Source organism: Ranitomeya variabilis, chromosome 4, assembly GCF_051348905.1.
Source record: "Ranitomeya variabilis isolate aRanVar5 chromosome 4, aRanVar5.hap1, whole genome shotgun sequence".
NCBI classification, from domain to species: domain Eukaryota; kingdom Metazoa; phylum Chordata; class Amphibia; order Anura; family Dendrobatidae; genus Ranitomeya; species Ranitomeya variabilis.
Window position 1 is genome coordinate 458,004,234 of NC_135235.1, and position 23,923 is coordinate 458,028,156.

The 23,923-nt window shown below is 40.1% G+C and overlaps 1 protein-coding gene across 1 annotated transcript in view; it reads left to right on the forward strand.

The window, feature by feature from the left end:
• The window catches only part of LOC143769021 (BPI fold-containing family B member 4-like), a 292,026-nt gene that overhangs the window by 246,452 nt on the left and 21,651 nt on the right, over positions 1–23,923 (forward strand). The window contains exons 7-11 of the mRNA XM_077257623.1: positions 9,768–9,911; positions 9,999–10,062; positions 14,580–14,640; positions 18,501–18,592; positions 19,923–20,108. Of these exons, the coding sequence (XP_077113738.1) occupies positions 9,768–9,911; positions 9,999–10,062; positions 14,580–14,640; positions 18,501–18,592; positions 19,923–20,108 (547 nt within the window). The remainder of the gene's footprint in view (positions 1–9,767; positions 9,912–9,998; positions 10,063–14,579; positions 14,641–18,500; positions 18,593–19,922; positions 20,109–23,923) is intronic.

Here is a 23,923-nt window from a genome sequence, read left to right on the forward strand (position 1 = left end):
CACTTCATTGTGCTGCGTGGGACGTGCAAAGCAACAAGAAGAAGTAGCTGGAATAGGTGAGTAAAATAGCATTTATAAATGCCTGAGAGGGGGACATCATACTACACTGGGACCCAAAAGGGGAACCTAATACTATATAGAAGTCAGAAAGGAGGACATTATATAAATGAAGGACATTAGACTACATGTGGCCAATGAGGGGATATTATGCTACATGGGGGACATTTTACTAAACGGGGTCAGAGAGGAGGACATTATATTAAATGGGGGATAGAGAGGGGGACTTTATAATTTATGGGTCAAGAGTCCCTATCAAGACAAATTACATAAACTTACATCATATGTTATGGCCTTACTTTGAAGTGTTGTAGCACACTGATTTAGTCAGCCATCATCTGCCTGTAACAACCCTGGGTGTAGCGTCTGCCTCCGTTCCTAAGAATGAGCGAGTGAAGGACCTTTGATGACGTCGCGGCTTGTGATTGGTCGCGACGTCATCGAAGGTCCTTCACTCGCTCATTCTTAGGAACGGAGGCAGACACTTGGACCGGTGAGAGCCGGAGCCGCCGGAGGGGTGAGTATATCAATATTTTTTATTTTTATTCTTTATTTTACACATGAATATGGATCCCAGGGCCTGAAGGAGAGTCTCCTCTCCTCCAGACCCTGGGAACCATACACTGGGAACTTCCGATTCCGATTTCCGATATCACAAAAATATCGGATCTCGGTATCGGAACTCCGATACCGCAAGTATCGGCCGATACCCGATACTTGCGGTATCGGAATGCTCAACACTACTCAGGATCAATACTTAAAAGGTAAAGGCTATTTCTGTATGGGTGTCACTAAGGAGGGGGGTATTGCTGTTGTTTTTGAGCATAAAGAAGAACATTAATACTAAATGGGGGCACAAAGAGGGATTTTATTATTGTATTGGGCCCATAAAAGGGGACATATGCATCAATACTGTATGGGTGCCATAAGGGGATGGTGTGGACATTTTTGCTCTGAAATGGTCACAAAAGATATCACTACTGTAAAATAATTTATGTTTGGGGTCACTCTTACTATACAGTGCATTAGGGTGGCATTATGGCACTTTTCGTCTTCATCTAATGCAATGTAGAAGTGCGGGAAAAAGGTGGGATCAGCCATAGATGCCTATGTATTTCCTTCTGTAGAGATAAGCTTTGGCTGGAAGAAGTCATAGCGGTCTGCGCCGAATAAAGAAGAAAAGTGAAGATGAATAACTTCAAGTGGAGAGATGACTGATAAACAACTGGACCTGTACACTTACCATATATACTATCTACAGAACTCCTGTGTATAATGTCACTGGTAATCACGGTATTACCTGAACACTGTACAGTATAAACATAGTTCCTATATTTATTGTCACTTAAGATCTCCTTATTTATTGTACACTTACACTATATACTACCTACAGAGCTCCTCTGTTTATTAACACCCTGATCACTGTATTACCTATATATGTGTACTATACATTATACTGTATATACTATGTGCAGAGCTCCTGTGTATAATGTCATTGGTGAAAATTTTAGTGTTATTCTTGTGGTTTTCTTAATGATTAGTAGGTAGTATTATTCCTCATATGGTGTAATATGTGGTCTGGTCATGGTGTGGCAGTATATGCCCCTTGTATGTGGTATTATTCAGATAAAGTGTTGGTATTATGTGATTTGGTCATGATGTGGTGGCATTTGTCTCTTGTATGTGGTATTATTGCTATATTTCTTTATGATGGATTCTGTTTTGCATGGAGATCACTTGTTCTCTTTGTTATCCATAAGAAGTTTCTTGATATTCATTAGAGAGTAAAGATAAGGTAACCTAACAATGTATCTATGTTCCAAAAACTGGCCCCAAGTCTTTATCCCACTATTTACATTGCTTCCAATAAGCCCGTTTCCTCTGATTTCTGTTACTTTCCCTAAAATAATTTATTTAATTTAGCCAGAGTTATACAAACAAATCAGTGAGCAACTAGTCAAGGGGTGTCTTCTTCTTCTGTGCTAACCGTCCCCTTGATCATGATATCACTCTACTGTGTTTGCGTGAGTGACATGATTTCCAAAAGTGGCATCACCGCTGGCTCTTTACATCCTGCTTCCTTGACGTTGCGCGCCCCAGCTTTATTGGCACACTGATCATTCCCAGGGAAGCAGTGATGTTGAATGCAAACTACCTTGCGATTTGCAGAGCCAACAGTAACAGCTGGCCATGTGCTGTTTCACCACTACCTCACTGGCCATGTGTAGTGCACTGATAAATAGGGATGGGTGAACCCGAACTGTAAAGTTCTGGACCCGTACCGAACACAACAGTAACGACGCTTCTGCAAATCAAGCTACTCACACCCACAAGGACTTAATAACATGATTAGTGTGACAATAAAGGCCCCGTCACACTTAGCGACGCTGCAGCGATACAGACAACGATGTCGGTCGCTGCAGCATCGCTGTTTAGTCGCTGTGTGGTCGCTGGAGAGCTGTCACACAGACCGCTCTCCAGCGACCAACGATGCCGAGGTCCCCGGGTAACCAGGGTAAACATCGGGTTGCTAAGCGCAGGGCCGTGCTTAGTAACCCGATGTTTACCCTGGTTACCAGTGTAAAATGTAAAATAACAAACAGTACATACGCACCTTCGCGTCCCCCGGCGTCCGCTTCCTGCACTGACTGAGCGCCGGCCCTAACAGCAGAGCGGTGACGTCACCGCTGTGCTGTGGTTTCACTTTACGGCCGGCAATCAGTCAGTGCGGGAAGCAGACGGCAAGGGATCTTACGGACACCGGAATGTGAGTATGTAGTGTTTTTTTTTTTTTACATTTATGATGGTAACCAGGGTAAACATCGGGTTACTAAGCGCGGCCCTGCGCTTAGTAACCCGATGTTTACCCTGGTTACCAGTGAAGACATCGCTGGATCGGTGTCACACACACCGATTCAGCGATGTCAGCTGGACCTCAACGATCAAAAAAAGGTCCAGGCCATTCCGACAAGACCAGCGATCTCACAGCAGGGGCCTGGTCACTGGTACGTGTCAAACATAGCGAGATCGCTACTGAGGTCACTGTTGCATCACAAAACTTGTGACTCAGCAGCGATCTCGCTAGCGATCTCGCTAAGTGTGACGGGGCCTTAAGGCTACGTTCCCACAATGAGCTTTTGGTGCGTTTTTGACGCTGCATATTTTTGGTGCATCAAAATCAGTGTCTTACAGTTCCCGAAAAGTGGATGGTATTTATAGAAATCTTATGCCCACTGTGTAAACTGACCTATGAAGTATTTTTCTAATGCACAACATGTCAAATTCTTTTGAAGATATGCTGAGTTTTTTGTGCAGATTTTCCCCATAAGTTAGCATTAGGTGCAGAAATTCCACAGGTAAAATATTCACATGCCTTTTTAATGCATTTCCGCTGCGGAGATGTGTCTAAAATGCCTTAATTGGCACCTAAATATATCAATAAAGGTTTGTCAAAGCCAAATACCAGGAAGTATCAAAAACAAAGCAGTTTTATTTAAAGCACGACAACACAACAAGAGACAAAGCACCAGCATCAAAACGTTATAAAAGCACATATTAAAAAGCGCACACAAAAACGCAATGAAAAATCACAAATAACCTAATTTAAATAATTGGCCCAGAAATGGTGCAGAAATTCAGCAATATCAACAATGCACCAAAAAGTTCATTGTGGTAGCGTAGCGTCAGTCCAGGGGTAAAAAACATCCCTTCGACTAATCACTCACTGATTTGCATAACCCCGTCCATATTAACCCCTTTCTGTCATTAGACGTACTATTCCGTCCATGTGGGGTGGGCCCTACTTCCCAAGGACGGAATAGTACGTCATACGCGATCGGCCGCGCTCACGGGGGGAGCGCGGCCGATCGCGGCCGGGTGTCAGCTGCATATCGCAGCTGACATCCGGCACTATGTGCCAGGAGCGGTCACGGACCGCCCCCGGCACATTAACCCCCGGCACACCGCGATCAAACATGATCGCGATGTGCCGGCGGTGCAGGGAAGCATCGCGCAGGGAGGGGGCTCCCTGCGGGCTTCCCTGAGCCCCCCGCTGCAACGCGATGTGATCGCGTTGCTGCGAGGGTCTTACCTCCCTCCCTGCCTGCTCCAGACCCGGATCCAAGATGGCCGCGGATCCGGGTCCTGCAGGGAGGGAGGTGGCTTCACAGAAGCCTGCTCAGAGCAGGCACTGTGAAGCAGCCTGCACTTCTCGCAGATCGGTGATCTGTCAGAGTGCTATGCAAACTGACAGATCACCGATCTGTATTGTCCCCCCCTGGGGCAAAGTAAAAAAGTAAAAAAAAAATTTTCCAAATGTGTAAAATAAAAAAAAAAAAAAAAAAAATATTCCAAAATAATGAAAAAAAAATATATATATTATTCCCATAAATACATTTCTTTATCTAAATAAAATAAAAAAAACAATAAAAGTACACATATTTAGTATCGCCGCGTCCGTAACGACCCAACCTATAAAACTGGCCCACTAGTTAACCCCTTCAGTAAACACCGTAAGAAAAAAAAAAAAAAAACGAGGCAAAAAACAACGCTTTATTATCATACCGCCGAACAAAAAGTGGAATAACACGCGATCAAAAAGACTGATATAAATAACCATGGTACCGCTGAAAACGTCATCTTGTCCCGCAAAAAACAAGCCACCATACAGCATCATCAGCAAAAAAATAAAAAAGTTATAGTCCTGAGAATAAAGAAATACCAAAATAATTATTTTTTCTATAAAATAGTTTTTATCGTATAAAAGCGCCAAAACATAAAAAAAATGATATAAATGACATATCGCTGTAATCGTACTGACCCGACGAATAAAACTGCTTTATCAATTTTACCAAACGCGGAACGGTATAAACGCCTCCCCAAAAAGAAATTCATGAATAGCTGGTTTTTGATCACTCTGCCTCACAAAAATCGGAATAAAAAGCGATCAAAAAATGTCACGTGTCCGAAAATGTTACCAATAAAAACGTCAACGCATCCCGCAAAAAACAAGATCTCACATGACTCTGTGGACTCAAATATGGAAAAATTACAGCTCTCAAAATGTGGTAACGCAAAAAATATTTTTTGCAATGAAAAGCGTCTTTCAGTGTGTGACGGCTGCCAATCATAAAAATCCGCTAAAAAACCCGCTATAAAAGTAAATCAAACCCCCCTTCATCACCCCCTTAGTTAGGGAAAAATAAAAAAATTAAAAAATGTATTTATTTCCATTTTCCCATTAGGGTTAGGGTTAGGGTTAGGGCTAGAGTTAGGACTAGAGTTAGGGCTAGGGTTATTGCTAGGGTTAGGGCAAGGGTTAGGGCTAGGGTTAGGGCTAGGGTTGGGGCTAGGGTTGGGGCTAGGGTTAGGGCTAGGGTTTGGGCTAGGGTTGGGGCTAGGGTTGGGGCTAGGGTTAGGGCTACAGTTAGGGTTGGGGCTAAAGATAGGGTTAGGGTTTGGATTACATTTACGGTTGGGAATAGGGTTGGGTGTGTCTGGGTTAGAGGAGTGGTTAGGGTTACTGTTGGGATTAGGGTAAGGGGTGTGTTTGGATTAGGGTTTCAGTTATAATTGGGGGGTTTCCACTGTTCGGGCACATCAGGGGCTTTCCAAACGGGATATGGCATCCGATCTGAATTCCAGCCAATTCTGCGTTGAAAAAGGAAAACAGTGCTCCTTCCCTTCCGAGCTCTCCCGTGTGCCCAAACAGGGGTTTACCCCAACATATGGGGTATCAGCGTACTCAGGACAAATTGGACATCATCTTTTGGGGTCCAATTTCTCCTGCTACCCTTGGGAAAATACAAAACTGGGGGCCAAAAAATAAGTTTTGTGGGAAAAAAAAGATTTTTTATTTTCACGGCTCTGCGTTGTAAACTGTAGTGAAACACTTGGGGGTTCAAAGTTCTCACAACACATCTAGATAAGTTCCTTGGGGGGTCTAATTTCCGATATGGGGTCACTTGTGGGGGGTTTGTACTGTTTGCGTACATCAGGGGCTCTGCAAATGCAACGTGACGCCTGCAGACCAATCCATTTAAGTCTGCATTCCAAATGGCGCTCCTTCCCTTCCGAGCTCTGTCATGCGCCCAAACAGTGGTTCCCCCCCACATATGGGGTATCAGCATACTCAGGACAAATTAGACAACAACTTTTTGGGTCCAATTTATCCTGATACCCTTGTGAAAATACAAAACTGGGGGCTAAAAAATCATTTTTGTGAAAAAAAAAAGAATTTTTATTTTCACGGCTCTGCGTTATAAACTGTAGTGAAACACTTGGGGGTTCAAAGTTCTCACAACACATCTAGATAAGTTCCTTGGGGGGTCTAGTTTCCAATATGGGGTCACTTATGGGGGTTTTGTACTGTTTGGGTACATCAGGGGCTCTGCAAATGCAACGTGACGCCTGCAGACCAATCCATTTAAGTCTGCATTCCAAATGGCGCTCCTTCCCTTCCGAGCTCTTTCATGCGCCCAAACAGTGGTTCCCCCCCACATATCGGGTATCAGCATACTCAGGACAAATTGGACAACAAATTTTGGGGTCCAATTTATCCTGTTACCCTTGTGAAAATACAAAACTCGGGGCTAAAAAATCATTTTTGTGAAAAAAAAAAAAGAATTTATTTTCACGGCTCTGCGTTATAAACTGTAGTGAAACACTTGGGGGTTCAAAGCTCTCAAAACACATCTAGATAAGTTCCTTAGGGGGTCTACTTTCCAAAATGGTGTCACTTGTGGGGGTTTCAATGTTTAGGCACATCAGGAGCTCTCCAAACGCAACATGACGTCCCATCTCAATTCCAGTCAATTTTGCATTGAAAAGTCAAATGGCGCTCCTTCCCTTCCGAGCTCTGCCCTGCGCCCAAACAATGGTTTACACCCACATATGGGGTATCAGCGTACTCATGACAAATTGCACAACAATTTTTGGGGCCCAATTTCTTCTCTTACCCTTGGGAAAATAAAAAATTGGGGGTGAAAAGATCATTTTTGTGAAAAAATATGATTTTTTATTTTTACGGCTCTGCATTATAAACTTCTGTGAAGCACTTGTTGGGTCAAAGTGCTCACCACACATCTCGATAAGTTCCTTAGGGGGTCTACTTTCCAAAATGGTGTCACTTGTGGGGGGTTTCAATGTTTAGGCACATCAGGAGCTCTCCAAACGCAACATGACGTCCCATCTCAATTCCAGTCAATTTTGCATTGAAAAGTCAAATGGCGCTCCTTCCCTTCCGAGCTCTGCCCTGCGCCCAAACAATGGTTTACACCCACATATGGGGTATCAGCGTACTCATGACAAATTGCACAACAATTTTTGGGGCCCAATTTCTTCTCTTACCCTTGGGAAAATAAAAAATTGGGGGTGAAAAGATCATTTTTGTGAAAAAATATGATTTTTTATTTTTACGGCTCTGCATTATAAACTTCTGTGAAGCACTTGTTGGGTCAAAGTGCTCACCACACATCTAGATAAGTTCCTTAGGGGGTCTACTTTCCAAAATGGTGTCACTTGTGGGGGGTTTCAATGTTTAGGCACATCAGGGGCTCTCCAAATGCAACATGGCGTCCCATCTCAATTCCAGTCAATTTTGCATTGAAAAGTCAAATGGCGCTCCTTTCCTTCCGAGCTCTGCCATGCGCCCAAACAGTGGATTACCCCCACATATGGGGTATCAGCATACTCAGGACAAATTGTACAACAAATTTTGGGGTCTATTTTCTCCTGTTACCCTTGGTAAAATAAAACAAATTGGATCTGAAATAAATTTTGTGTGAAAAAAAGTTAAATGTTCATTTTTATTTAAACATTCCAAAAATTCCTGTGAAACACCTGAAGGGTTAATAAACTTCTTGAAAGTGGTTTTGAGTACCTTGAGGGGTGCAGTTTTTAGAATGGTGTCACACTTGGGTATTTTCTATCATATAGACCCCTCAAAATGACTTCAAATGAGATGTGGTCCCTAAAAAAAAATGGTGTTGTAAAAATGAGAAATTGCTGGTCAACTTTTAACCCTTATAACTCCGTCACAAAAAAAAATTTTGGTTCCAAAATTGTGCTGATGTAAAGTAGACATGTGGGAAATGTTACTTATTAAGTATTTTGCGTGACATATGTCTGTGATTTAAGGGCATAAAAATTAAAAGTTGGAAAATTGCGAAATTTTCAAAATTTTCGCCAAATATTCATTTTTTTCACAAATAAACGCAACTTATATCGAAGAAATTTTACCACTATCATGAAGTACAATATGTCACGAGAAAACAGTGTCAGAATCGCCAAGATCCGTTGAAGCGTTCCAGAGTTATAACCTCATAAAGGGACAGTGATCAGAATTGTAAAAATTGGCCCGGTCATTAACGTGCAAACCACCCTTGGGGGTGAAGGGGTTAAATAGACGATTTTATGGAAATTAATTAAATAAAAAGAAAGGAGCTTGTTGGAAGCAGAAGAAAGAATGAGATAAAGATATGGGGCCGTTTCATAGAACATGTCAGGTTTACTTTAAATAGTTGGAAGTTTAATTCCTCCATGACCTGTGTATAATATTACAGAGTGGCAGAAATTCTCTTAAAGCGGTATTCTGGTAAAAACAAGTTGTCCCTGTATCCTCTCCATACTGCTGTGACCTGTACTGATCAACAGAATGGGGACAGAAGATAAAGGGAACCTGTCACCTGAATTTGGCGGGACAGGTTTGCGGTCATATGGGCGGGGTTTTCGGGTGTTTGATTCACCCTTTCCTTACCCAATGGCTGCATGCTGGCCGCAATATTGGATTGAAGTTCATGCTGTGTCCTCTGTAGTACATGCCTGCGCAAGGCAATCTTGCCTTGTGCAGGCAGGTACTACGGAGGACACAGCATGAACTTCAATCCAATATTGCGGCCAGCATGCAGCCAGCGGGTAAGGAAAGAGTGAATCAAACACCCGAAAACCCCGCCCATATGACCGCAAACCTGTCCCGCCAAATTCAGGTGACAGGTTCCCTATAAGTGAAAACTTGTTTTCACTGTAGAACCACTTTAATGTAAACCCCCGTAATTGTACATCACCATTATGGCATTGGCACACTAGATGTGCAAAAGTCACTTGCTTTTTACAGTCAACACGGCACCATAACAGGGATAACATCTTAACAGATAATTGCACATAGGTGTATTGTGGGTCCCCAGGGTCAATTCAACCTTGTAAGCTCTCGGTACATCAGTCTGACACTGGTCACAATGGTCATACCCCGACCTAATCTTTTCTATTGGAGTGTCCAGTAAGTGTGTGCAAAGATCATTGTGAAGGGAGAGAGAGACATTGCCTATAGTGATTGAGGGATGCTTTGTAATTACGGTAGCTGTGTATAGAGGTGTTGCCTGTCATTGCAGGCCAATCTTTGGTGATAAGGAACTTTGCTGAAAATTCTTTCTGAAAGAACTGAAGATACTTGTCTAAAAAAGCCCCTGTCGCCAGTGTGAAAATTGCAATACTTGTTTTTTTAATAAAAACAATGATATGAAAGAAACAATCATTTGATTAAACAATGATTTCTGATGATGGTTTCCCTTTAAGTTGCAGTATCTTCTGCAATGAACTTGTTGGGTGTGAATATGATTAATATAATAATTAAGCTTTTTTTTATTCAAAACACTTTTATTCATACATTTTCATGAAAAGGTGACATTTGTAAAATAAACATTTGTGATTTTAAGTCTTCTAGGATTTCTTGATATCTTGGTGGAAGTTAATATTACAGCAAGAACCAGGTTGACTCAGGAGACATCAGGAGTTCCCCGGTTGGTTATCGAAGACTGTCAAGCTTTACTTGGGGGAATAAACATAAGGCTACTAAGAGGGTGAGGAGCAGCAGTTACATTTCCTTCCCCAGATTTTGAAATTAAATATTTCACAAACTAAGAAGCATTGTGATTTCTATGACACAGATTACTATCGGGGATCCTGGATGGGCTTCTCACCAACGTTCTTCGAAATATTTTACCAGGAGTGGTAAGTTTCCAATCTAAAAAGTGTCCTTTATGTTTATTTCTCACTACGCAGCAGCTAAGAAAATAATTCTTTTTTATTTCACAAAATATGCACAAGGATATCATAGGTCAATACTGAAATCAAAAGGAATTAGGCAAGATAAGTTAATGGCTTGAATAGCATGCATGATTGGGTAAATATAAATTTGCAAAGTCAAAAACTTGTAGTTGTGTCTCTCAAAATTATTCTTCCGCTAACACGTATTAGCCTACAGTATTTCAAAGCATATCTGTAGGCCACATTGCTGAATCTTTCTTCCAGGAGCAATAGCTTTTTTATTTTTACTTCTGCAATAAAGAGGCTTGTTTTTTGCATAACGATTTGTCACCATTAATTTTAACAGATCATATAAAAGTGGGGTGAAATAAATGCACTTAAGTCTCTTTTTTTGTCAGGGCTGCGACAAGGTATTTTATCTCTCTAAGCAGATGAGGTGAGGCAATTGTGCCCCCAAACCTTCACTTCAATGGGTCAGAAAGTACGGTAATTTGACCCACAACAAATCTCCTCATCCCACCCAGATGGTTCAGTTAACAAGCCCTGATAACCATTTTCCCCAGAAATGTTACATTCATCACCAAAAAATACCAGTAAAAGTAGAAAAGTGACAGCTTGCATTTTAAATGTTAAATCCAAAGATAGTTATGGACACTAACATAACTTAACTATAATAGTAGCCATTTGGTTTAAATAAAAGAAGTACTATCATCAAAGTTTTTATCCTCTTAATATATTGCAGTTATCATATTATATAGCAGTGTGTTCTTACAATTTCTCATTTTGCCATTCTACCCTGATAATTCTTCTCTTTTCTCTGCTCCATGTAGAAACAGAAAGTCTCTTGTCCCTGCATTTATCATTCTCCTCTTCAACTCCTGACCCAACTGTTCAGCTCTTCCCTCGGCCAGGGACTTTTGCAGTGACTGATGAGATATACAGGGAAAATTGACCTTCTGTTTTTACATAGATCAGCTAGTCATTTTTCAATTACATGCTGTCATAGACCTAATGGAAAAACTAAGAATTAGCTGGGTAGAAGGACAACATGAGCAACTGTAAGTACACAGTGTTATATAATATGATGATTGCAACAAAGCAGAAAGCAGAAGAATTCCAACAAAGCACGGTCCAGCTTCTGGCAGCAACGGAGCGGTCACCGGTTCTACCCACTGAACCCTTAGTCCATAAATCTGTGCATCCAAAATAGGGAGTGCTGCAGGAGTCTCTGTACAACAGTTGTGCTGCACGCGTCTGTCAGTAATGGGGAATGCACCTCAGGGTGCTGCACATGGCACCCGCTGCTCCGCGCGAGCACTGTACTCTGCCTAGCTGGGCGTGCGGCGCTCTGCACACTCACTGGCTTAGGCCTCTTTCACACTTCAGTCTTCTTGTTTCTGTCAAAATGCGTCGTCGCGATGGATCCGTCAAAAATATTGACGAACGGATGCAACGGATCTTGTTTTTTGACAAACTGGGTCTGTTGCATCCGTCATATCCATTTTTTTCATCCGTTTCATCTGGGGTTTTTTTATGGATCTGTTTTTCATATCTCCAAATGGGAAGCTCCCAAACATGATTGGCCACTGGAAGATAATGTAAACCTATGTATTGAGTGTTTTAACACCCCATCTGTGAGAAGTCGTAGAGGAAGTGGCAGAAATGGAAGGAGTTATAGCAAATATTGTGACCATCTATGCAGATTTTGCTTTTGAGGAAAATCAGTTGTCAGTGATTGTTCGGGAAAAGGAGGAAGCAAGACAGCGCATTCTTCATCTGCGGCATCGCCAATGTCTTTGGATCCATCAAAATATAACTTTGCAGAGTGCTGTTGCAGTTTCCAGAATGAAGGACAAATTTGCTGATTACTTTATGTCACCTCAAGGAAGAGTTGGATGGCAGGATGACATTGTTTGATATGTTTGTGTTTTTATATAATGTATGTTTGGAGTACCAAACTTATTGCTGAAGTCACACTTCTGATTATATTTGGTTAAATGATGACACAGACCCTATCTCATGCATGGCCCATGGCTGACTGCTGCTGTGCCCTTTTATAATTTCTACTATGGCTCAGTTATTTCCCTTTTTAGTTTGTCTGCCCCTAATTTTTCGAAATGTTTGGACTCCAAGTTTCATCTCCTTCATGTGTGTTGTCTGTAGCAGTAGGTCTTCCAGACTGGCAGGCCTGCACTTATTTTCAGTATAGAAAATGTTTCAGCACAGCCTGCTAGGGAGGTGCACAAATATAGGTTCCCAAACCTTAATACATGAAATAATTTATAATTGGCACACTCCAAAAAAAAAGCAGTTTGAGCTGTTGCATGAGGTATCAAGGATCCCAGCACAGCAGGCCAACACCGGTCCCTCACCCACATCTTAATTTGAACTTAAATTCAAAGCTGTAAATGCTGGCCCAGATTGCCTGCTGCTGTGCCATGATAAAATTTCTACTGTGGTTCAATTGATGCCACTTTTCCTTGTGTCTGCCCCTGATTTGAGCATCTTTTGGGCCCCCCTGAAAGTGTTGTCTGTGCGTTTGGTTTTGTCGCCCATTGAATTCAATGGTGTTATTTTTTCAAGCTGGTGTTATAAAGTATGTTAATTTACTGAGATAATGACTTTTGGGTTTTCTTTGGCTGTAAGCCATAATCATCAACATTAACAGAAATAAACACTTGACATACATCACTCTATTTGTAATGACTATCTAATATATGAGCTTCACTTTTTGTATTGAAGAACTGAGATAAATTAACTTTTTGATGATATTCTAATTTTGTGAGATGCACCTGTAGTTGAAGGAATACATCTGATTGTGTTTGCATCGATCATATGACAAATACAGCTTGCAACAGCATGTGGTTTTTGGGCAGTATTCATGTACTGATGGTTATTCTGGTGACATATTCATGTAGCTCTGGGGAGGCTTTCATCACTAAAATCATCATCAGTCCATGAATACGTCATCTGAATCATCCTGTGTTTATGAACATGGCACCAATTACCATCATCAGTAAATGAATACAGAACCACCATCGGTACTAATCTACGAGATCAAGCTTAGTACAGCAATCAATTGCAATGTCAGATCAGCCCCATATACTGTACATTTGTACTACATGATCCTACAATTCCCAATTTATCCTTAACAATAGCAGGGAGATGCTGGGAGTTGCTGTTACTAGCTACCATCAGATTTCGGACCATACAGTAACCAGTGTACTGATTGGATGCAGGTAGTAATCACAAATAAGCATTTACATTTGGGTAGCTTATATGTGATATCTTCTCTGATTGCTGTTGTTGTCATTCCTTTCATCTCCATATTTTTGTCAGAATTACGGAAAGAAGAAACTGGGAAAGAAAATGTGCAATAGGATCTTATCCGATAACAATGGGGTGTCAGGAAAATGGGAGATACACTCACCTTGTTAGGTTGCTGAATGGCAATACACAAAGGGTATATAAAACAGCTGCTGCACAGAGGATGACCATAGATATAGAGAGGAAGACGGAGGTATCACTCATGCGCTGCTGATAGCAGAATATTGGTGAAATTAAAATATTTATTTATTTAAACGTTTAAATAAATGTTTTAATTTCACCAATATTTCGCTATCAGCAGCGCATGAGTAATACCTCCATCTTCCTCTCTATGTTTTTGTCAGGACAGAGCTGACATTTTTATTGATACCAATTTGGAGTATACACTATATTTCATTATCATTTCTATTTATTCTATTTTGCATAAGGGAGATGTAGCAGCGAAAAAATGTCATTTCTCAATTTTAATTTTTTTTTCTTTTTTCCAAATATGTTTTTATTTATATATATATATATATATATATATATATATATATATATATATATATATATATGTATATATATATATATATATATATATACATATATATATATATATATATACATAATTTACTTCTGAATGGTGAAAAAGAGGGATATTTAAACTTTTCTAAGTTTCATTTTTTTCCTTTTACTTCAACTTTAGATTTCTCGGGGCATGAAAACCTTCAGATATTTGATCACTTACATACTGCAATACAACAGTAAGGATACAGTGTAATTGTGGTTCTCCAATGAGCCCAGCCTGTAATTGAGCTTCACCGGAGAACTAAGATGGTAGCCATTGCTCCAAACAATTTCATCACAGGAGTACGGACAGGAGTCAATTGAGCCATTTAAATGTCTCTGTCAGTGATTGACAGCTGTATCTAAATGGTTAACAGCAGCACTCTTACAGACAGACACCGGCTATGTAATACAGTTTGCATCTGTCGCATATGAAGTGGACTAAGTTCCTGAGCTTGTTACATATAGCCCTCAATGTCCCGTGACAAAATGTGCTTCACAGGTTGATATGGGATTAAAAACACTATGCACCATAGAACAGAAGTACAGACAAAAGTTGGTAGAAAGTACTGTCATTTACCCAAATATCTTACTATTATTCTCTGCAGTTGTGTCCAGTTGTGAACATTGTGCTTGACTTAACCAATGGACTTCTTTTGACTGTGAACTGTAAGTTGAATGAATATATAAATGTAAAAGTGGTCGTCTCAAAAATGTATGTTTAGTGTACATATGAGCAATTAATATTATTGACATTTATGGTGTATATGCATTGAAGGGAACCTGTCATGTCAAAAAACGCTATTAACCTACAAAAATGGGGTTAATCTACAGGTTTATAGCATTTTAAAGCTGCCAGGCACCAGCACTGAGAGCCCCACTGCCAGGAGAAATTGAATTTTAATATCCTCGGCAGCCTCGGGCTTTTAGTTATGGAGTTGAGGAAGGTTCAATGGCAGCTGTAACCAGTCCCTTGGCATTGACTGACAGCTGGTTCTTCATTGCATCTCCAAATTCAACACAAAATGCCACTTGTATTGTCTACTGCTGTCATAGAGCTATTAAACCCCCTGAATTGAAACCCTCATAAGAGCACACATCTACAAATTAGAAGTCTCAAACACATGTAATATATTAGTAACTAACCAATCATGAGTAAAAATCCATATCAAATACCTGATTTCAAAAGCCCAAAAAGTTAAGAGATGATTGCTTGCAGGAAAAGGATACAAAGATATGGCAAAGGCACTGAGTGTTCTTAGAGATACAGATGGATGCTAAGTTCACAAGATCAAAATGTAAAGAACGCTGGCTATACTCCCTGGACGTGATAGAAAGAGGAAGATGTCACAAGTTGTCACTTGACTCCTGAAGAGGCAGGTGACCAAAACCTGTAAGTCCTTCCCTTCCCCTCTCCAAGTTTTTGTTTTAAGAGGAAAAACTGCAAAAGACCCACAGCAAAATTTGATTACAAGAGGCACTGAAGTTTCACTTTGCACAACAAGATGCAAACTAAATGCTGAAAATCTCAATGCTCAAACTACAATATGTACACCTCTACAGAAATAAAAGCACAAGAAAAGTGCTGTCTAATATACTGAAAACATAAACATAAGCCACTGAAGTTTTGGTATTCTGCTCTGTTGAGAGAGGAAATCAAACTAGAACTCTTTCAGCATGTGCATTTACAGCATGTCTGGAGGAGGAAGAAGAATAAAGAGAACACACTGCCTACAGTAAAGCATAGTGATGGCTCAGGGCTGCTTTGCTTCCTCTAGGAGTGGGAACTACTAGAGTATGGAGGGAAAGATGAATTAAAAGTATCAAGAAGTCCAAGACGAAAACATCACACCTTTTGTGAGGAAGTTGAAGTTTTGGGGTCATTTCACCTTCCAATAGGACAATGATCAAGGCATATCTCAAAGTTCGCCAAGGCTTGGTATAAGCAAAAGTTTTCAAAGATTCTGAAGTGGCTGACCATTTCCTACCTTGAACTCCATAGAAAATTTTTGATGGGATTTGAAAAAAGGGTTACAAACCCAAGAATATTAAAGAATTGAACCATATTATCAATATGGAATGGGCTAAGATTCCTCATGAATGCTGAAAGAAGCTGGTGTCTAGTTGTGCAACATGTTTGCATCAGGTTGCAACAGTAGTCACTGTCACTGCAGTAGTAATTAAAAGTTGCATTTTCTGTTGAATCTGGAAAAACAATTGCAATAATAGTCGTGTTGAGCTCTTGAGTTCTAATTTGATTGATCTATTGCAGAAAGTTTGTAAATGTTTACTTTGTGCAAAATTCGTGAACCACATGTTCCATTTTGATAAATTTGGCACTATAAACTTCAACGTATACCAAAACACAAAGAAAAGTGACTTAAAAATAAGTGCAAATAATAGTTTTTATTTTTTCATTTCTAATCTGCATTGTTGTAATATTAGATTGCCAAGATTACATTATAATTTATAATAAACCTAACTGGATGTTACAAGAAATTTGTCTCTGAAGGAGAGCACATTTTTCTCCTGCATGACATTGGCCAATCATAAGTAAGAGGCAACATGCAGGGGGAAAAAGAACACACCCACAGAGGGCAGTATGACATGCTTTTTCCTGTGTGATATAATGAAAGACAATCCTGCTCTCAGCCCTTATACCTGTGGTTACTGTGTAGAGTACAGCAGAACTGATTGCAAACCCCTTCACCTTTCATCTCATGGCAGTCAGTGTGTGGAGAGGGGGGACGGAACAGAGCTGACAACACTGAGAGAAGAGAGCTGCAATAGGTATTTGAAATCACACTCAGTTCGGTTCTACTCCCCTTATCCCCACACTGAGTGACCTTATATTGAATCTGGAGGGTTTATAATCGCACTCAACTCTGCTCTGCTTTTCACAAAAGCTGCAGAAATTAGGAATGAGAGCTAAGCTGTCTATCATTATTTGTCTCACAGGAGTTATGTTCTTCTGACCTGAAGGTGTGTTCTTCTTTCCTCTGCATGACATCTCCTGCTTATGATTGGTCAATGCCATGCAATGGAGAAAATACATGCCCTCTCAGAGAAGAATTTCTGCTAAAACCCCTTTGGACTTATATATTTTATTAAACTTTCCAAGTTAATATGGAGAGGACAAATGCTTTATTTAGCTCTGTTGATGTTGACACTATTCTATGATGTAGCCAGTTCAACACGCTAAAACTGTTGAAAAGTCCTTTTTAACATAAGTTTTTTTTAAAAAATGTACTTTCTTTACATCTTTACTGTTGGTTTTGCTGTGTTCTGATGCTTCGGAATTTTCTTGCCTAACTATAGTTGATGGGGTGACATTCGGCCTTGTGACATATGACAGTACTTTATGCTCCACTTTAGCCAATAATATCCCAAATTCTAAGCTTCTGCATTGTGCACAGGATATTAAAATATTAGTTTGTTTGACCACTTTGGGGTATATTGTGAAATGCTGCTATTATTGCAAATTTTACTCCTGAAAAATTGACATTTTGCCAAAATTTTGCAGCAATCAAGGATTTTGCCACAATTTTGTGGTCACACCTGCTAATATTGTAAATTACAGAAAATAAATAAATGTATAAGAAATATGAATGTAACACTTTGTATACTGTTTTGAAACTGTATAATTACAAAAGTGAAAAATGCTATAGCATTTATTATTACCTTTAGAGAGCAGTGTCTGCATTCAAGATCCAGTATAATTATCTGCATAATATTACAGTTAAGGTATGAGGCATGCCTTAATTTTCTGTAGCCGGTCCACCAATAACTGATTAATGATTTTCGCCGTGACAAGATATTAATTCTCCAAGTTGTGATTCTCTGATCACTTAACAGCAGTTTATACTAAGTATGCGTGCCACTTTAGTGGAACGGGGTGCACAACCAGCCACCCAGGGGTACATACCTGCCTTTGGCTGATGACAGCTCATATATATTTTTATGTCAGAGAAGAGAGGAGTGACATAATTTAGGAGCAACATCATCAAGTAAGTACTAATGGTGTGTATAGTCAAGATCAAGACCTCCATATATTTGCAAAATGGGGGTCTCCCCATTAAAACCACAATGGAGAAATCTGCATGCTTACCTGATCTCTCCATAAGCATTAACACTGTAGAAAGGGTTTTCTATTCTCCCAGATGGAAGTCTTGGAAGCGCAACCGGCAACTATCAAATATTTATAGCACATACTTTTGATTGTCCTAAATGGTAATACCTCGGTAAATATTTATTGTGGCCATTGGTGTTGATTCGGCCTGACTGCTTGACTATTCGGCAAGAAAAGGTTGTGAATCCCTGCTATAGTGGGAAAGGTTTTTTATTACAGGAATTGATCACCTCACCAGTATCATTATCAGTGCCATTTACTGCCATATGTCACTATTGTAGGAACATAAATTGTCCTCTGATATTTTAACCACTAGAGCTGAGAATTCTTTCAACTTAAAGAGGTTATGTCACTATCTGAAATTGACTTTGGACTATGTTTTATTTTTATTTTTGGACAGCATTGGTCCCCCTTGGATTAATTGGCAGTATTCAGTATACGGTATCAAGTCTTCCAATAGTGACTGGGCAGTTCATTGAATTGGATTTAAATGTAAGTTAAGGCACAGGTAATTATACCAATGTTATATCCACATTGTCGGTTTAGAAACTCTGTGACTAGGCTTAGGATGTCTCCATGGTGGGCATGGCTTACAAATCTGCATTTCCAGTTTAGAAACCATTGATGGAAAAAAAAACCAATGATGTGACAAAACTGTGAGCTATGCCTACATTTCTACTTCAGTCTAAAGTTACACGTTTGTATATATTAGAACTGCCTATAGTTTACTGGGGAATTTTAAAAGAAACACATAGAATTGATTGCCTTTGGTGTAGCTTATGTTACTTTCTGTCCCCTTCCTCCCAGAAGAGGCCACTTGCATATTTCAGACCCCTAGAACGCTAATTATCTAATATTTATTTATTATCCCAATTACATAATTATCGACCTCTAGAACACTCACTGACCCCGAAAACAGGGCTCTGCAAAACCTCATGTAAATGAAGCAAGCAAAACTCCTCTCCCACCATTATCTATAGGACTTCTGGCCCCAGCAGTCAGTAAGAACTCCCTTATCTCATGAATTGGGGATAACTAACAAACTTAGTACAAACCTTTTAATCTTTCAACAAATATATAAAAAGGCAGTAGTTCTTTAACATGGTGGATGTGTTAATGTGTTAACTTTATTTGAATAGGATCTGTCACCAGATTTCAAACTGCAAATTGCATATGTTATTAGACTTGATGAATGTAGTTACTTTGAAAATAATACCAGAATGGCTGTATAATACTGATATTTGTATTAGCATTTTTACAGTATTCAGGTATTCTGATATGTGCATTCAAAGTGAGTACACCAACCTCATCGGGTCTAAGATATCTATTTAATAATATAAGCATTTTTTATTGTGAAATCTGTTGTCAGGTCATGTTTAAAGAGGTTGTCCACTACTTTTACATTGATGGCTTATCCTTAGGATAGGTCATCAATGTCTGATCTGCTGGGGTCCAACACCCGGCACCCCCGCCAGTCAGATGTGATCGGTTTCGGCGGCGACGGACACTAGATGGAAGTACTTACTTGCGGAGCTGACCATCTACTTGTAGTGGCCTGGGATTGTTACTCACATCCACCTTCTATTGATTTGAATATGAGCCAGATGTGCAGTACAAAGACTCAGCCACCACAAAGAGATGACCAGCTCTGCAAGTAAGTACTTCCAGCTGGTGGCAGGGGTGTTGGGTGTTGGACCCCTGCTAATCAGACATTGATGACCTATCGGATAGGTCATCAATTTAAAAGTGGTGAACTACCTCATTAATCTTCAAAAAGTGGACTATAGTGATGTTCTTATAATGCATCTTTACTTTGCCATAGACAGTGGTAAGTCAGCTGGGTGGTGGCCTTATTGATTATCCTCTTGGCCACAATGAGCAAATATATATGCCGCCAATGAAGGAAGCATCTGAATCCCAACTCGGTCTCTCTACCAATTTCCTTGGATCTGTTTTAACTGCACTGCAAAAGGAGGGCCTGATGGACATTGAAATATCAAATGGAGATGTGAGTGAATTTAGAATTTGCAATGATAAAGTAGAGCTCTAGTTTTTTGTAATTACTATTAAAGAGTATCAAAAGTATTTAGTGTTGTATGACTGCACTTTACTGCTCTGCATTTCAGGCACCATCAGCAGAAATCCAGTCTTGATAATAGCAGTTATCCACTGATGTACCGTATTTTGTGGACTATAAGACGTACCAGACCATAAGATGCACCCTAAATTTGGGGGCGAAACATAGGAAAAAATTTTTTAAAATTAAATGGTTGTGCATCTTGTAGTCTGATTTTATGGTAGCTTACCAGGGGGAGCTGGGCTGAGGAGTTAATCTCGCGTTTCCAACCTGTGGGCCCTGGGCTTTCATAAAATGTTGGCGGTGAGTGGAGTCCCCACACTTCCAATTGATCTCCCTGCGTTGGGCTTCGGGAAAATGGCCGCTGAAGGAAGCGCATACACAAATTGAGATCTTGGGAGCTGAGATCTCAATCTACACATGCACCATTTCCAGCAGCCATTTTCCTGTAACTCACAGCAGGGAAATCAATGGGAAGTGTGGAAATTCCACTCACAGCCAACATTTTATGAAAGCCCATGGCCCACAGCTTTGCACCGCCTAGACACCCCCTCCTCTCAGCCCCGGACTCCCAGCATCACCCCACTTATGTCACCTCCGGCCTTCTGCAACAGCGACCCTACCTCCTGTGACCCCGTTCCACCCCAACTGGTAAGCTACATTTGTATTATAAGACACCCCCCCATTTTCCTACCAAATTTTTTGGGGAAAAAGTGTGTCTTATAATCCGACAGAAAGGTAAATCTTTAAAATTAGGTTGCAAATGAAAAGCAGATATTTGCTCATTATTTGTGATATACAGTCCTTTGTAAAAGTTTTAGGAAGGTGTTGAAAAAATTCTGCATAATAGGAATGCTTTTAAAAATAGAAATGCTAATAGTTTACCAAAATACAAAATAAATGAACAAAAGAGAAATCAATATTTCTAGGTATACTTGTGCACAGTTTGTGAATGAACACAGAAAGGAAGTTAAATTCCAATTAATGACCAAATAATAAATGGCTCTCCTAACTATAATATATAAATCCTACATCAGTAGTAAAAATATTCAATTTTTATTAAATAATTCATTATATCAATATTTATAAAAACAAGAGAACGTCAGACAGAAGCAGGGCCACACAAAAGAATAATCCCCTTTATGTTAAATAATTATCTCTCAAGGTGAGTAAAAATGGAAGCATGCTATGCTTTTCCAATTCAAATTCTCAAACATAATCTCACGAGGTATGCCTGAAAGCACAAACCAATGTGAGAGAGCTTAGTACTAGCTTATTTAATATAAAGGGGATATCAATCCTACTATAATCTCTAACACATTGGTGTGTACCACATATTTCTTAAATTGCCAGTATCTGTCTTGTTTAACAGAATAATCATGCATCCGTGTGATACATAAACATTACAAAATGGTGGACCCAGTCCTACTGCCATACATAGCCAGATAACAGAATGCAAATATGAGAAAAATGAGTGTCTATAGGAAATGTTTCACCCTGAAAAGTAACACAGATACAGTACAAGCACAGATTCTAGAAACACATAATAATATGGTTAAATACATAGAGATGTAACCCATGGGAAAGGCATACAATACGTCAAGGAAGTTGTTGGAGAACTAACTACAAGTCTTCTGTAGATGTAGGCTTGTACATATCCTTCTGTCTTTCATGTAATCCTAGAAAGATTGGTGATGTTGTTAAGACCAGGAATCCTTGTTCTTCTTTACTTTAAACACAGTTATTAATGACATTGGCTGTATGTTTGGGATCATGCTCCTGCTGCAGAAAACATTTGTAGCCAATCTGGTACCTCACCTCCTCACCGATGGTATTTCTTCGTAGATAAGTATCTGCCTGTATTTCTCAGCATTGAGGACACCATTAATCCTAACCCAAATTGTAAACTTAATTTCCTGAATTGCCTCCCAAAACTTGAAAGGAACCTCCATCATGCTTCACAGTTGCCTGCAAACTCTCACTATTGTACCACACTCCAGAATATCAGTAAAAAATTGTCTTCTTGCATTCCATGTTCAAGGTATGGTTTTGTGCCAAATTTCTTCTACTAATACAACTTTTGACTAGATATCCCCAAAAAGTAGATGTGTATAGCTGGATGCAATTAGTTGCAGTCAGTTCTGCTCTACAGGCACTGCTAGATATGTTCCAATTTCCAATGGCAGCAACTATGATGTGTTTTTCATCTGCTGCACTAAGAATACTCAATGTTGCCTATTTCTTTATGTTCCCAATGCTGAAAAATATGGACAGATACATCATGTAATATTGTCAGGGTGGTGTCTGATTGACTCCATTTTATTATGCAGCATGAAAATGACCCTAAAAATGTAGTAAAGGGCTTTAGGAACTTCAGCATAAAGAAGAACAAGGAGCCCTGAAAGTGATATGACCCACACAGAGCCCTAATCTCTACATCATCAAGTCTGTGTGGGACTATATTATTACATACATGTCCCAGATATTCTGGGCTCTGCTTCCTACACCTCAGTCCTCTGCCCTCTGTTTTGCTCCACGTCAGATTTTGCAGGCTGCTTGGAGTAGCTTAGTGACATCAACACCTTAATCCTATTTAAAGCCTACTAAAACACACATCTGTGTCTTAGAATTAGATTCCAGAGTCCTGTTTTGTGTGCTCTACCATATGCATTTATTATGCTTTAAGTTCCGCTCATCCCTGCTAGATTCAACTTGATCTGTCCTACTGCTTCTGCGATTGATGTCTATCTAAGCCCTTATAGTTCTTCAAGCTGCACCAACATCCAGACTCCGAGTGCCCATCCGGACTAGCGGCTTAGTGCATCCTCCTCATCACATGAGCCTTATTACGTATAAAGAGAGACAGAAATATTTGTGCAAACCTGCATCCAAAAAAGATCTGTGGTTTATTCTCTGAGCTGTTTTGAACAATCTCCTTGTTGAGTTCCTTCAAAAACTCTGTGTAAGGCCAGCGACTCGCACTCCTTCTAAGTGCCGCTCTATTCACCATGTGTTTCTTCTCCACACACTACCTTACCATCACTCCGAGCTGCCTTGTGCAAGATTTCCAGCGGTGAGTCTTCACCCAGCTATAGATATCTGCTTCACTGGCCTGTCACCTGCTAGCAGGTGATATATCAGGCAGCTCCATCCTCCACTCCTTGACTGAAGTTAGGTTCCCAGTAGCTTGTCTTTAGTTCTTGTTTGTTCTGTCTCTCCTGTTATTGATCAGGCTTGTTTACCATTTATCCTGATCTCTCTGCTCATGACTTCTGCTATGCACATTGAACATGTACTGCCTGTCCTAACTTCAGATTTTCTGACTGTGTCTTTGCCTTCATCCACCTGTACCTCGTACCCATCTCTCTGACCCTCCGGTCGACTGCTGCTGACCCAAGGACTGCCCTGGAATTGTACCTGGTGACTACTGGTGGACAAACCTAGCTTCACCATTAGAGGCTCTAGTGAATACCCAGCAGTCATTCAGTCATGACTCTCCACGGCAAGCCGAACCCGTGGCACAGTGGGTCCATACCCACCAGTGTTGCACTGTGTGCAAGTGTATTTACGATTGAAGCTCTAAAGCTGTTGTGAAGGCAACAAATATTGAGTTAATATAGATTTCTCTTTTGTTAATTAATACTGCATTTTTCATGGCACTACTCCATGGTTCAATCCGGTGACCTCTGGCTTGTGGTCGGTTTCCCTCTTTGTGTTTTCTCTGTTCTGCTGATAGTACTCTTGTC